Genomic DNA, 15,987 nt, shown 5'->3' on the forward strand with positions numbered 1-15,987 from the left:
CAGGCCGCATCTTTCTGTTCACAGCTTTCCTTAGAAGATTAGCTTTTGAAATACTGGTTCTCCTACTCCTTGGCTTCTTTGCCTGCTGATCTCATCCTGACATACCAGAAGTGGGCTGTGTCTTCATGGATTCTTTGACTTCCACAAGAGACTAACAAGGCATCATCATCTTTGTCAACATCATCATCATCATCATCATCATCGTTATCATTATCCTTCCAACTACAACCCCCACTACTGCTGCTGCTTATGAAGTAAGCACTCTATGCACTATTCTACTATTCTGAAATATTTATATATATAGATAGATAGATAGATAGATAGATAGATAGATAGATATCACATTAACTAATTCCACACCAACATTATAGGATAGTGCTGTCCACTATAGCTTGCTGCAATCATGGGAGTGTTCTATATCTGTGTTGTCCAATATGGTAGCCACCAGCCACATGTAGCTATTGAGCACTTGAAATACGGTTAATGCGACTGAGGAACCGCATTTTTCTTTTATTTAATTTTAATTAATTTCATTGACATAGCCACATGGCTAGTGACTATTGTATTGGAAAACACAGTTATAGCCTCTGGGGGTTATTGTTACCTTTTTAAAAACAAAGCTCTGTTTTCATCAGTAGCACGAACTTAATAAGGACTAGTGTGAGTGAATGGTTCAGAAATATGTTATTGAAGCTAAAAATACAGATGCTTCTTGACTTCCAATGAGGCTTATGCCCTGATAAACTCATCGTAAGTTGAAAATATCATAGGTCAAAAATGCATTTAATATACCTTAAACTACCAAGCCTCACAGCCTAGTCTAGCCTACCTTAAACATGCTCAAAACACTTACAGTAGCCTACAGTTGGGGAAAATTATCTAACACGAATCTAATTTATAGTAAAGTGTTGACTATCTCATGTAACTTATTCAATACTGAACTGAAAGTGAAAAACAGAATGATTGTATGGTCCATAATCAAAATACGGTTTCTACTGAATGTATATGGTTTTTGCACCACAGTAAAGTCTAAAAATATAAGTAGAAGCATCATAAGTTGGAGGTCATCTGTATTTTAAAAAGAAGTCCCATATTCTATATTTGGAGAGCTTTTAGTTCACCCTTCCCCAACCCTGTTAAAATTTGATTCAAAAGAATTCTGTGGAATATATAGGGTAATATAAATTCATTTCTAAACCAAGAACATTTACAAAAGATGTGGATGATGTCTTAAACCTCATTGTAGTCCAACTATCCCAAGTAGTCAGCACCGGTAAGCACTAGTCCCTCTATTGAAAATTGAAATTTCAATTACTGATTTTCCAAAAGAAGACATTCTCTTCCACTTAAGAAATGGAACAATGAAAGAGGGTTTTCTGTTTCTGGTGACCAGGGAGAAACGGAGTGTTCACACAAAGTCTTAGTTCATATTCAGCCCTCCTTTCCCTGAAACCACATCCCCAGGATTTATCTGGTTTGTTCGTGAAAATATGGGAAAACACTTTAAGGAGAAGAAACTGATCAGATGACTTAATTACATTTCTGCTTAGTCCACCCTGTAACTTAGACTGTTAGAGAGAGAGAACTTCAGTAGCCCTTGGTTTGAACCATCTGTCGCGAAAATGTGACATATGTTTGCTTTGTTTACTCAACAACCAAGTGTAAACTGATACACTGAACTAGAGGATCCCTGAATGGTGTGGCTATGGGTTTGTGTGTATTGGAGGAGGGGTGTCTGCTGAGGGCGTCCGTCTCCTCATACCTACCCCGGAGGAACACGCGTACAGCACAAGAGGAGTGCGGATCCGTAGGATGTCCTCCGGATTTGGGGCGCGCCCGGAGACGCAGACCCTCTTTGGCGACTCCACACAATGTGCAGCCTGCCTGCAAGCAGCCGCTGCAGCCTAGGGGCGCGCCTGGCTGATGTGTGGTTGAATGGAGAGCGGCCCAACCCTCCTCCTTCCTCCTATTCTCCTCGACCTGACACCAGGGCCTCAAACTTCAACCAAAGCCTGTGCCCTTTTCAATTAACCCCCCTCGATCAAAATGAGCCATTCTTTTCCTTCCTCCGCCGCGGCCCATTGTCTGGCGTGATACGTTTGCTGATTTGACAGCTGGGCGCACACAGATTTGATTCAAACTCAGTCTCCCCGAGAGATGAACTTGGACATCAGCAAAGATCCCGAGCACTGCGGGCTGGCTCCTAGAACAGTCTCCGGACCCAGTGTAGACTTCGATGCCCCGGGCGCCCCCCGGCGTGCGGGGAGGGGAGTGTGTGTCGGGGTGGGGGGCGGGGAGTGAGCAGCACAACTAGGAACGAGGGCTGTGTACATGTTAGGCTTTTTTAGGTTTTCTTTTCTTTCTTTTTTTTTTTTAATTCACTCTCCAAACAGCCAAGATGGAGGTCAGCTTATAAATTTCCTAAAGCCAGGTCTGGTCGGGTTTAAATGCAGTGGGGTGGGGGCTCCGCTTTTGTCTCCTTGTCGGAGCTCCAGGAGAGAGGTAGAGACTGCGTGTGCATGTGTGCGTGTGAGTGTGAGTGTGCACGCGCTGGCGTGGACGAACGGGTGGGCGCATCCCAGGATCGCCGCTCCGGCGTCCTGGGTCTGAGTGTGTCTTCTACGCACCAAATCTTGAATCACAGCCACTAGTGACGTGGGGGGAAAACTTTGTGTTCCAAAGAAGGGTCTGGCTCGATTGCCCTAAGAAGAAAGAGCCCTTGTGCCCGTGTGTGTGTGTGTGTGTGTGTGTGTGTGTGTGTGTGTGTGTCGGAGAGAGAGAGAAAGAAAGAGAGAGAGAGAGAAAGAGAAAGAGAGAGAGAGAGAGAGAAAGTCTCTGGCAGCACCCGCGGCCGGCTGCAGAACGCTGCGTGTCCTGTGCGCGCGTGCGGTCCGGCCGCGGGTCTCACCGCAAGCGAGCGTGTGCAGCTGCGGCTGCCTGGGAGGCGAGCTTTGGAGGGGGCTGGAGCTGCGGGGCAGCGGGAGCAGGAACAGGCCGAGGGTCCGCTGGCCAGAAGAAATCCGGCCTCGGAACACGCCATTCCCCGCGCCACTTCCAATAACCACTAACATCCCTAATGAGAATCCGAGCCAAGGGCTCTGCTCGGAAATCGTCCTGGTCCAACTCGGCCCTTGGAGCTCTAGAAGATTGCCGCATCTATTTTTTTTTCTTTCTTTTTTTTTCCTAGGGCAGATAAAGTGAGCCCGGAAAGGGAAGGAGGGGGCGGGGACACCATTCCCCCCGAAAGAATAAATAAGTAAATAAACTGGCTCCTCGCCGCAGCTGGACGCGGTCGGTTGAGTCCAGGTTGGTGGCATTTGGAGCTTTTTTCGTTCTGTTTGGGAACCATTGCCGCTTCCTGTCCCTCTTCCCCACTCCTTCTTCCTCCCTACCCCGGCCACCTCTTTCCGTTCTGCAGGCGTCTCCCAACTTTGGGGCCCGGGGGGCGCTCGTGGCTCCGGGCTGCACCTGCCGGGGCGCGCGGGGACTGCGGGCCGGCGCGCTCGCCCTGGGCGGGGGTGCGGAAGCGCCCGAGTCCGGGCACCGGGCGAGGGTGTGAGAGGTGCGGACACTCAGGAGGGAGCCGAGGACACGCGGTGGGTAGGGACGCAAGAACTGGGTTTCAGCCCCAGTCGGGACATCGGTTCCCCCTGGCTTGGCGGCCTCTGGAGGGAGACGAGTCCCGGGGAGAGGGAGGGCGGCGACAGGGGCTAGGGATTGGCGATCTGAGTGGGGAGGGCCGGCGGCTGAGGGAGCTCGGTGGCTGACGGAGAAGGGGGAGGCCAACTTCCCGGGAGAAGGGGCTCTTTCGGCGCCAGGGCTGGCTGGGGAGCTGCCGCCGCCGCCACCGAGGGCTCGTATTCCAGGCAGCGGCCGGCTCAGCTCGCGGCGCTCGGAAAGTACCGTTTATTTATTTATTTGCTTGCGTTCAGCCTCTCGGGTTGAACCCAACAGACACTCCCTTGGACTTTAGGAACGCTCTTCATACCTCTCCAGCCCTCACCCCCATTCCCGTGTCAGCGGCCCCTGGAATACACGCACATGCACCCCGACCCGGGTGGGGGTGGGTCTTCACCCCGGCGTTGGAAAGTCTCCAAAGGCGAGAACGGGGGAGGGGAGAGGGGCTGTGGGGAGAGTCTGCGGCGCTCTCCGCTCTCATCTCAAAGTGCGCCCTCCCTTCCAGGTTGGGTCGGACCTGAACCCCTAAAAGCAGAACCGCCTCCCGCCCTCGCCAGCCCGGAGCTGAGTCGCCGGCGGCGGTGGCGGCTGCCAGACCGGGAGTTTCCTCTTTAACTGGATGGAGCTGAACTTTGAGCGGCCAGAGCAGCACAGCTCTCCGGGGATCGCTGCATGCTGAGCTCCCTCGGCAAGACCCAGCGGCGGCTCAGGATTCTTTTGGGGGGGCGGGGACCAGCCCCGCGCCGGCACCATGTTCCTGGCAACCCTGTACTTCGCGCTGCCACTCTTGGGTAAGTCGAGGCCCGCCGCGGGCTTTCTTACCCGCTGAGTCTTTCCTAGGGTCGTTTGCAGCAGCCCACTCCGCCCCCCGCACCAAAATTGGGGCGCGGGTGCGGTGGATGTGGGAGGAAGAAGTTTGGTTTTGGGGAAGGGGATCGCGAATCCCCGGGTTAGGGAGGCGGTGGCGGTGCGGCGCTGCCCGAAGCTTTTCGGGCTTGGTTTTGATTTCCTGTGGTTTTTAATGACCCAGCTTGGCGGGGGACTAAGGAGCCCTCCAGCCCAGGGCCCTGCAACCCCAGAGAGTCTCCGGCAGCTCGCGCAGCCGCGGCGGGCAGGTGGAGTTGGGGAGCATTGGGGCCGGGAGACCAAACTTGGAAGAGAAAAGTTTTTCCCGAGTAGCTTCTGGGCGCTCTCCGCCCGGCTGACCGCTGACCACAGCAGGCCTGCCCCGCGCCCAGCGCGCGCCCGGCGCCTAGTCCGCCGCCGCGCTATTCCTCGGAAAGACCCTGAGTTTTAGTCGCGAGGAGCGGGTGGCTGGAGCCGGGGGTGGCCCAGGAGCCCGGGTGGTCGCTCAGGCCAGGATGCCGCGGGGCGGAGGGCCGACGTGCACGGTGGGCAGCGCAGGCTCTGGAGCAAACCCTTAAAGCCCGCGGGCTGAGCCTGCGCCACCCTTCCCTACCGGCCCGGAAGGGAGAGGAGCTGGAGTTCCAGGGGGCGGGAAAATGGACTCCCGGATGGTCGAGAGGTGGACCCGCTCGCTCCCTGAGCAGGACGCCCCCGAAGGCTGGTCAAGCATCCCTGACCTGGGCGCGCGCCCTCGCCCGGATCAGGGGCGTCCCCGGTCCCCGCCCGCCGCACTCAGGCTCCCTCCCCTCTACCCCGCAGACTTGCTCCTGTCGGCCAAAGTGAGCGGCGGAGACCGCCTGGACTGCGTGAAAGCCAGTGATCAGTGCCTGAAGGAGCAGAGCTGCAGCACCAAGTACCGCACGCTGAGGCAGTGTGTGGCGGGCAAGGAGACCAACTTCAGCCTGGCATCCGGCCTTGAGGCCAAGGATGAGTGCCGCAGCGCCATGGAGGCCCTGAAGCAGAAGTCGCTCTACAACTGCCGCTGCAAGCGGGGTATGAAGAAAGAGAAGAACTGTCTGCGCATTTACTGGAGCATGTACCAGAGCCTGCAGGGTACGCCCGGAACCTCCCCACACCACCCCGCGTCCCTCCCCGAAGGCAGGCGGGCCCTTCGTCCCCCGGCCAGCTGATCTCATCCTAAACTCACTTCTCCCCAGCTGCGGAATGAGGACCTTTCATTGGCCCCCAGGGACAACAGCAGCTGGTGTTTGCTGGGCTGACCAGCATTGTTGAGCCTGGTTGTTGGAAAACCCATGAGGAAGTCGGGGGCGCGGCGGGGGGCACCCCTGGGACCCTACTGGCCTCTCTGAAACCTGGTCAGAGCATGGGAGGAGGATCCCACTCAAGGACCCCAAGGAACCCACAACTTCTTTCCAAGGAGAGCCAGCCTGGAGCTTTCGGTGGCCTCAGAATAATAATAGGAAGGCTTGCCCTGCATCTGGTCTGGACTTTCCCCCTGTCTTGTTCCCTTTAGTCTGCTCTGACCTAAGATAAAGCATTGTAAAAGGTCCAGGAAAATCCATTCTACCTTCAACGTCCCCACCAAACGTGATCAAAGGCAGATGTGTGAAAAACCCTTTGTCATCTTACATTAGCTGAGTCTTGAACCAGCTGGTGTGGTTCAACCTTGGTTATCACAGAAGTAGCTCAGGGAGAGAAAGAACCATCACAACCATCCAGTCCAATGGGAATGTTTTGGTCCTCGTAAGCCAGAGGGGGCTCATGTTTGTAAACCTAACACAAACACCTTGTGTGTTCATTCTCGACTGACACTCACACTGGAGATTTGTATTATACAGATTTGACCTGTCAGCAGCCACTTCCTCCAGAGTCTATTAATGAAAACCTGTTTCAGAGGTGGGCTGTTTAATAGCCATGGTACCTGCTTTCCAACCGTATGCCAAGTTTTGGGAGCAAGCAGAAATGTGGGTCTTTCCTGGGTCACCTTTCTTCCATTGGCTCCTGGAGGCAAGCAGGGCTCGTGACGTCATCGGCTCCAGCTTTCCTCTCTGATTTCTATTCCTTTGCAAAGAGTGGGAGAGTTTTCTGGCAAGATCGGGCTGGCTTGTTCTCCAATGTTTTCATGGCACTCTGGGGAGAACAAGGACAACAAAAGCAGAGGGAATGAAAAGAAATAACCATAGAGAAAGAGATGCATTTGAAATCTTTCAAAGTTTCAGCATCTTTTTGTTGCACAATCATAACATAATTAGAATTCAGATTCAGCAGCAAAAACCTGCTTGAAATATATGATTTTCATATCTGAGCCCAGTCTTTCTGTTGTTTTTAGGAAATGATCTGCTGGAGGATTCCCCATATGAACCAGTTAACAGCAGATTGTCAGATATATTCCGGGTGGTCCCATTCATATCAGGTAAGCAGATTTATAGTTCCACGCTGATGCTTTTGTGTGCTTGAATTCATTGGCTTGCATTCTCTTTGGCTCTCAAAGAGTGTATAAGTAGATAGTTGAATGGCACAGTGTTTCTGGGAAATTAGAAATAGGATGATGATAATGAAGAGGCAGAATGCCTAGAGATGATTGTATGACTTGAAAGTAATTCTAAATGAAGTAATGTGGTGTGGTGGTTTGGAAGAGGTTCGAGGGAAGTGACTTGGTTGAGTTTTGTTTTTTTTTTTTTCCACGTTAAAATATGATTGGCCATCTCTTGCAAAGGGAGTGCCACTTCTGTCTGTAGGTGGCAATCGTATCCTCTTTTGTTGCACACCTTACATAGTGCCTCCCTGGAAATGGGATCTGTTCAGATTATGCCACTTACTTTACAAGAGGCCTGAAGATGATCTTAGATTGTTGAAAAATTTGGGATGATTCTCTTGTCTGCTTTGATTTAAAAGATTAAGCTCTGCCATTTGTTAACAATTCTTTCGCTTCTATTTTTTCCTGAGCAAGTGTGTGCATTTATGAGAGAATGTACTCCTGCCCCAACGGCCCTTTGAAATGTAGTCTCACTTCCCATGGTTTGTTTTGTCTCTCTTTGCAGTTCTATGTGTGGTTTGGAAATGAACTTCGTTTTAGAATTAAGTTTTTCATAACATCTGCATTCAGACAGCCCATAAATAAGCAAGGCAGTAATTTATCTTTATGACATACAGATTCCAGACTAATGTTGTCTTTATTTATTTACAGTTTAGACATTTTCTCAAGTATATATAGCCACCACAAATTTATGTCTCTCAGTGGTTAAACGCGATGGTTAATGTTGAATTTGATTCTATGAGATTATGGTTTGTAACTGGTGAGAGTGTGCTGGTGTTCTAAACGATTTGTGTGTGTGTGTGTGTGTTTTTTTTTTTTTTTTGCAGAAAAGCCACAGGATCAAGGGAGTGTATAAATACTGATATTTTATTTAGGTGTATTATACATGCATTCATCCATTCACCAAACATCCATTGAGCCCCTACTATGTTCTAGCTATTGTGGTTTGGGCAGTGAGCCAGTTTTCACGTTGCCCTCATGAATCTTAGAGACAGACAGGAACTGACATTTATCAAGCCTTATTATTTGCCAAGCGCTGTGTTAACAGTGTTATATCATTAATTTATGTAATCATCAAGTGCTTCTTCGGTATTAATATTTCCATTTTATAGATGATTAAATTGAGGCATAGTGAAGTTAGGAAACCAGCGCCAAGTCACGAAAGTCTTAAATGGTAGAACCAGAATTGAAACTTGGATTTGTTTGATTCTAAGCTTTTGTAACATCTACCCTTTGCCACTCAGAGTGCGGTTTTTATACAGGCATCATTGACACTGCCAGGGAATTCATTAGAGATACGGGATCTCATTTTAACTACTGAATCAGAATACACATTTTAACAAGATCCCTGGGCTGGGTGCTTCATATGCACATGAAGCTTGAGAAGCATTCCTCTACATCATTCTGTCTTTTCCTTCAGAGGAAAAGTGTGTGTGTGTGTGTGTGTGTGTGTGTGTGTGTGTGAGAGAGAGAGAGAGAGAGAGTCTGTTTTGGCTAAGATATAAGGATACAAGTTTAGTATAAGAGAAATTCAAATGTTTCTCTGTGTAATGCCAATAATTTCCACTCCATGTCACTTCTAGTGCTTTCTGTCCCTTTGATCTAGCCAGGACAGTGTTTTAGGCAGTGGAGAGGAGATGTACAGACAAACGTATATGACCACCTAAGCTCTCCTGGGAGCAGATCTGTAGAAACTAGGATGCAGTGTGGCCAGTGGAGTGCCAGAGGCAAATCTGACCTTCATCCTGCTTTTGAGGGACAATGCCTCTTACCTACTGTCTGCCCTGTGGACTCCTCAGTCTTTGTACTGATCCCTTGGAAGGGTATGAACCTCTCCATGGTCACTGATAGTGAGGAAGCAGGCAAGGAAGAAGGGCCATTGGGTTTTAATTTCAGAATTTCTACGAGCAGTGGGTTTTTGTTTGTTTGTTTCTTGCACTGCCGCCCAGGGCCCAGGCTGGAGTGCAGTGCCATGATCTCCGCGCACTGCTACCTTTGCCTCCCGGGGTCAAGTGATTCTCCTGCCTCAGCCTCCAGAGTAGCTGGGATTGCAAGCGCCTGCCACCATGTCTGGATAATTTTTGTATGTTTAGTAGAGAAATACATGTCACCATGTTGGCCAGGCTGGTCTTGAACACCTGACCTCAAGAGATTCGCCTGCCTCGGCTTCCCAAAGTGCTGGGATTATAGATGTGTGCCACCATGCCTGGCCACAATGGGGTTTTTATTATTATTATTTTTAAACTTTTTTTTTAGAGACAGGGTCTTGATCTGCTGCCCAGGCTAGAGTGTGGTGGCTTGATCACAGGTCACTGCTGCCCCGAACTCCTGGGCTCAAGCGATCCTCCTATCTTAGTCTCCCGAGTAGCTAGGACTACAGGTGTGCCACTACACTGGCTAGCAATTGAGTTTTTTAACACTCATTTTCCCTCTCAGAGTTGCTCTTTCATTTGTATAATGAGGCAATTGGAGTAAATAATCTCTAATCGTTACAGTCTGTGGATCTGAGAAAAGGTTGGGCTCATCTCTAGAATTCTTCCACAGTTCTCTTACGTCACCTTCTCCAGCCTTGCAATCATTTCAACTCTTAAGGAGGCATGGTCATTCTCAGATATCACAGGTTTGTCTGAATTTATGAGTATTGGACATTCTTCTGCATGGGCCGAGTTTCACTTATGCATTCCTTGGATCCCATTCGCAGGCCAGGTTTCTTTTCACAGAAAGTATGATCTGGAGTTTGTGAGCCCTTCCTGCCTAGAATCCAGAAATCATAATGAATCAGCCAGAGCCAGAAAGGCCTTGTCTAGAGCTCCATTTTCTATCTCAAGGGCATTGGCTTTAGGTTCCAGCACTAATGAGCTTTGACCTCTGACAGTGACTGTGCTCCTTAAAGTGGGATAGTAAAGCCAAATGGAACCTCGAGAGGCTTTAAGTCATTGAATAATGCATATTATCCAGTTTGGCCTTTGTAGGATGGAAAAAGATGGAGGAACAGGACGATAAATGTTGCTTTTCACGGTTTGAATCTGAGCTTTCTAGAACATCCCTTCTGTCTTGAAAATTTGTCTGAGGAAACCAGGACAACAGTGTCTCTGCTTTTCACAGATATGGTAGCAATCAGAGTTTCCATATTTGGATATCTTTGCCCAACATGATGAACGTGTTTATCCACATACACTAAGGGTGAGCTGAATCCTCCCAAGGAACAAGACATGTTTGACATTCTTGTGTTTCCATTTTCCTTGGATTCCTCAAACCTGGGGTCATTTAAGCCATTGTTTGCTTGCTAACCACATAAAAGGCCTTGCTGATGTATTATCAGTGGTCTGTTGGGAACAAGCAGGAGAACAAAAATAAGGTGGAATCTAAAAACCGTCCTCACTGTTTTGAAGCTTGAAATGCAGAAGGGAAACCAAGTAGCCAAGTCAGGAGAGAATTGCAGAGGGAGGGTGGAGGGCAGCTTTACAGAAACCTGAGAGCGGAAGCCTTTGGCCCCTGGGGCATGATTAAGGGCTTGAGGAGGTGTGTTTCCTGTGGGGTGAGGCTAGTGTGGGTTTTAGGGGCCTGGAACATGAAGTGAGCAGGAGGACATACAGGAAAAAGTAAGCCAGTGCAAGAGGATGTCGGAGGAGAGTCAGGAACACAGAAGCGTCCTGGGATCCCAGAGGGCAGAGCTGTGTGGGCGCTCAGGGGCTCAGAGGCAGAAGCTAGTATGCACAATGCACTGTTTAGCATCTGCGTCTCTCTCAGCCAAGCTCTCTGCTCTTGCACCTCTGTTCTGCCCCTGCTTTTCTTCCTCAGAAAAGTTCAAGACACAGCAAGAAGTAAATAGGGATTTGAAAGGATAATGAACCAATTGGTAATTTTTTTTTTTTTTTGGACTCTCTGGAGTGGAAGAGCAAAGCAGTGAGAAATTTTGAAAATACAGTGAGTGCTAAGAAAAGCCTGAGGATGGGGATCAGAGGGAGGACAGAAGCACCTCTTTGGCAGCAAGGTTTAAAACTATTGATTGGGAGACTGGATTTTTGTAGAGAAGTCAGGAGATGCCAGGCCTTCCTTAAAATGCAAGTTAATGATATTGCATGCAAGAATCAAGTGAATAGATTGTAGGGAAAGAGTAATGTTAGGTTTTGAACATCCTGATTTTCTGGAAGAAAAAGTCCCAGCTTCTGGCACTCATCATTTTCCTACTAAGTCTTAGGAGTGACTTTGACCTTCCTGGGAAGCCTTAGGTTCTCCAGATTGGTTCCCAAGTAATTGGAAGTGGTTTGCTCCAGGATGAGATGTGCCTAAAGTCTCTTTTGAGTCTTGCCTCTTTTTTTCTGAGTGATTCTGTGAATAATTAGCCATGTTTAGCATTTCTGTTCAGATGCACCATCATATTTAAGTCATTATTTTTAAAAAAGTTATTACAGTTTACATGTTGGAGAAGAGCCTTGTAACATCACCTGCTTTCTTGTCAGGTCATAACGAGAGAAAGCCTTGTAAATATCAGCTATTAGGGGTCCTGGTGGTCCTTTTCTTGCCACTCAGCTGTCTAATCCTGGTTGCTATACTAGAGAACCCCCATTCATTTCCTGTTATTTACTCTGGCATATGGTAAACTCCTTAGTGGGCCAGTGGAGTCCCTGCTCTCCATCTTGAAGCCCCACACCCCCCTCCACTCGAGCTCACTGAGCCGAACAATTCCCCAAGTATTTCATGTACATTCACTTTCCTGTGCCTTTGCACATGGCCTTGCCTTTACTTAGAAAACTTCTATCAGTTCTTTAAGACTAAGATCAAATTTCCCCTCTGAAGGCGTTTGCTGGAATCCCCCCAAACAGGCAATTCCACTCAGGAGTCCCTCATGCTCCGTCGTGCTCTTGCCTTTATGGTAGCCATTAATCACAGCATATCGAGAGGACTTATTTATGTGTCTGTTTTTCCCACTGGAAAGTCGGAGACTTGCTTGTTATACCGGGTGTCAACTCAGCACCAAGCATCCTTCTTGATCCTGAGCCGGCAGTCTGTCAATCACGAGTGCTTGAATGTTAGAGAAGAAGCGTCCCTAGAGATCTAGTCCAGCACTCTGTTTTATAGACTTGAAGCTCAGAGAGGGGAGGGGGATTGGACAGGGTCACAGTGCTTGAGGGTAGGCTTGGGGACCCTGGCCAGGTCATGGCACTGGTGTAGGGGGAGCCAGCGTTGACTCCCTTCTGTCTGCATACTCTCTGGACAAGCCTCATTTATTCTGGAGACCTCAGCCACCACTTACTTCGATGACTCAGAGCCTTCCTTCCTACTGCAGCCTCTCCTGAGCGCTAAACCAGCATTTCCAGCTGAGTCCTGGATGACTCCATCTGGCGGTGTATCAGTTAACTCAAACTTAGCATGTCCAGAATGGATCTCATCATCTCTCCTTTGCTCCTTATACTCCCTCTTCCTGGATCTCCAGTTTTATTTAATAGCATTATTGTCTTCCTAGTGATCTGCACTATAAGTTGTGGAGTCATCTGCACTATAAGTTGTGGAGTCATCTCCATCCTTTCCACTGTCTTCAACCCTTCAGTCTGACCCATCACCAAGCCCTGCTGAAATTACCTGCTGTCTTTTGAGTTGCTCCTTTCTTTCCACATCATGGATATAACTGTCTTATCTCTCACTTGAACTCTGCATGGGCTTTTCCAACTGACTTCCCTAGCTTCTCCCAGTCCAACCTGACCTCCTCCAGGTCTTGTGCACCTTGGTGACTTCCAGGAACACTCTGGCTTCAGTCTTCCTTCATTCCTTTACTAACTGGCTTTTGATCTCGCCCCAGCCACCATGTATCATAGACAAGACAGGTTGAGCAGCTGCCGTTCTACCAGCACTCTGGGCAGCTTCATCCCTCCATATCTTTGCACCTGCCATTGCTGGGAGAAAGAACGCATGCTCTGGAGTTCCACCAACCTGGGTGAATGAATCCCAGCTCTGCCACTCACCTTATCTTGAGCTCACTATGCCTCAGGTTCCATGGGTGTAAAATGGGATGATGATAATGCCTACTGTATAGGTTCTTGTGGATTAAAGATGCCGTATGTCAAATATCCAGTGTAGTGCCTGAAACATACTCGGTCCTCAATAAGTCTCAGTCCTTTTTAAAGCTACACTAAGGCGATGTTGGCTTGCTCCTGACTCAAGATTGGGACTCTTTTCAGCAGACCACATTGCCTCATCAGAGAATGATGATTCTATGTCTTGCAACGGTAGCAAACAGCCTTCAGGAAATGAAAAATCTATCCTCTATCCAAAAGGCCCTAGAGCCAAGTCCTGTCTCTTAATCACCCGGCCTGAGGCTTAGCTACCCTGTGGGGAAGGTCTTCCTTATTCCTGTACCGAGTCTCTCCTTTTCCCTTGGACCCCTGTCCTTATGCCCTGTGGTCGAAAGCGAGTTGGTTGCAGCTGGAGATCACCTGGGGTGGGAGCTTTTCCTGTGCTTAAGGATTCTTGTGATCCGCCTTCCCTTCCAAGCTTGGCTGATTCCTATTCCTCTAACCTCTCCCCATAAATCTTCTTTCCAGTACCCCTCATAGCGGCAAGAATTACTGCTCCCTGAGAAGGGCATGCCTTAAACCTGGGAGATGCTTCTGTCTGCAAAGGCTCTGCTAAGTACACTTACATTTCACTTTCACAGACCACTACTTTTGGTTTTTATTCTCTCCCTCTCCTGCCCCTCAGCAATCCATTTTTATTGTAGAACAATAGGAAATTGCAAACAGGTAAAAATGGAAAAGAAATTTTAATCACCCAGCATCCTACCACCCCAAAATAACCGCTGTAAACATGCTAATGGGAGCCTTTTCCAATTTTTCCTATATATGTAAATATGCATAGATGTGTATGTACATACATGCATACATACATATATGTTTTTTACAAAAATGGTGTCATAATCTACATCTACTCTCTGATTACCTGCTTGATGATCTGAAAAACCTATGTCTTTCTGTCTCACTGACCAGTTCCTAAAGGCAATATTTTATTATTTAGATTAAATGTCAACCTCAAGAAGGTCCATGAATAAAGGAGTAGGACAAGCTGGTGTCTGTGCACTTGTGGCAAAGACCTGAATGTTCCAGTGGAGGCTATGAAGGTACAGACAGTTAAATATTTTGCATAGAGTCGCTGTAGGTCCTGTTACCAGAAGAAGGGAGATAAAACATCAGTGAGTGGCAGGTAATTGCGTGAACTGAAGATTGTTCCAAGGTGCAAATTATTTATAGCCAATATGTCTGTCCTCATTCCTTCTTCTTACTCCTCTGAAGTATTTCTTTTTGCCATCTCTTAATTTTTCTGCTGTCGAAGCTTGTTCTTTCCAAGGGATGTCCTTTTTGTTTTTTGTTCTCTGGGACACAGTAGCAAATTCTCAAGAGAACGTATCCAATTGGGGCTTGTTTGGTAAAAGAGTATGAATCCGGCAGTCAGGAGATCTGTGTTCTGCTTCCAGCATCATTTACCCCTAACTAGCTGGGTGACCTTGGGCCAGTGTCTGCAGGTCCTGCGAGTCATCTGCTCCTTTTGTAATTTGAGGGCAGGGGCCTAGAGTGAACTTGAACATATTAGGTTGGTGCAAAAGTAATTACTGTTTTTACCATTACTTTTAATATTTTCCTTCCTTTTTGAAGAGCCTGTATACTGAATCTTGTGTAGTTATTCAGTTAACTATTCTGGAACTATTTTTCTTTCTAGCATTTAATTCATGCCAAGGAAACTTGGGATCTTGGCATATGTCTTTCGTGTTAATAACCTTTATAAAGTATGATTTATTCAATGTATACCTTACTTTGAACTAGAATGGCATCTTATTTGAATACATGGAAGAAGATAAAGTACAAAAGAAAATGAGTAAATGGAGAAAACGGGGAAAAGCGAAAATGAGAGTAGAAAAGAGAAAATGAAGCCAGGAGTGAGCCAGGAGAAGTCAGTACACAAATGCATGCTACACGATTATATTTCAATAAATTAAATGATCGGAAGTGCCGTGTTTGTTTCACAAAGGGATAAATAAAACCACTGGATTTGTAGATGCAGTAGGACGTCTGGAGGTCATCCTAGTCCTGTCCCCTTATTTTGCTGATAAGAAAGAAGAATTCCATAAATTGATAGGACAGTGGAACATAAATTGTCTAGAACAGTGATGACAAGTAAAATTAGGTGTGCGTTTGCTTTTAAATGGGTCTTTGAAACTCTCCATATCTTGGCATTTCCCCACCTATTTCAGTTGTCTTTCACCTCTTCAAATCTGTGGCCCCTCTTAAGATACAACACTTTTTTTTCTTCATTTCTTTTAGCTTGAGAGCCACAGCCTTTGACTTTAGTTAAGGAGGTAGTTGTCCATTGTTTTGGAACAAGCATTAATTAATAGGTCTCTGGCAACAAGAACTAGTGGCTGGAATGTTAATTTTCATATTTCTTGGCACCCTTCAGGGTTGTCTGTAAGGAAAAGTGAGAAATTATTTGTTGCTTTAAGCCCTGTCAGCCCTGAGATTTTTTTTTAAAGGTAATCTTTCATTCAGAGTTTTTTGTTAAAGGAGCTAACCACTTCCTGTAATTTAGAGACTCAACTAGCTGGGTCAGTGATGAAAATGAATGGGTAATTTGCATAAGGGGCTAATTTATTGTGTCTCCTGGGCATTTCTTTCATCTCTTTTTCCATTCTAATTAATGTTCTAAGAGGGTCTATCGCCATATCAGAAATTAGGGGTGAAAGTAGCTATTGTTAACCTTTATTATTATGATTTTTTATCTTCTGTAATCTTTTAACCATTTTCTTTTCATATCCAGGATTTACATAGACAGGGCTGTGGGGTATACAGAGAGATTTTAGGGGTGTATTCTTTTACAATCTTTCTTCAAATAGTAGGCTGTTGTAAAAATAAAAATGA

At 47.3% G+C, this 15,987-nt stretch overlaps 1 protein-coding gene across 4 annotated transcripts in view; it reads left to right on the plus strand.

Moving 5' to 3' along the window:
* Positions 1-2,831: 2,831 nt before the first annotated feature.
* Positions 2,832-15,987, plus strand: part of GFRA1 (GDNF family receptor alpha 1) — a 220,128-nt gene continuing 206,972 nt past the window's right edge. Inside the window, exons 1-4 of one of the 4 annotated variants that reach the window (XM_023224404.2) lie at positions 2,832-3,306; positions 4,184-4,469; positions 5,344-5,637; positions 6,875-6,958. In XM_023224404.2, coding sequence (XP_023080172.1) covers positions 4,430-4,469; positions 5,344-5,637; positions 6,875-6,958 — 418 coding nt within the window. In that variant the 5' untranslated portion in view covers positions 2,832-3,306; positions 4,184-4,429. Of the gene's footprint in view, positions 3,307-3,459; positions 3,601-3,805; positions 3,900-4,183; positions 4,470-5,343; positions 5,638-6,874; positions 6,959-15,987 lie in introns of those variants that run through there. The other 3 variants (XM_023224402.3, XM_023224405.2, XM_023224403.3) reach the window with 3 other exon arrangements.

Source organism: Piliocolobus tephrosceles, chromosome 9 (assembly GCF_002776525.5).
Source record: "Piliocolobus tephrosceles isolate RC106 chromosome 9, ASM277652v3, whole genome shotgun sequence".
In the NCBI taxonomy this organism is placed as follows: Eukaryota; Metazoa; Chordata; class Mammalia; order Primates; family Cercopithecidae; genus Piliocolobus; species Piliocolobus tephrosceles.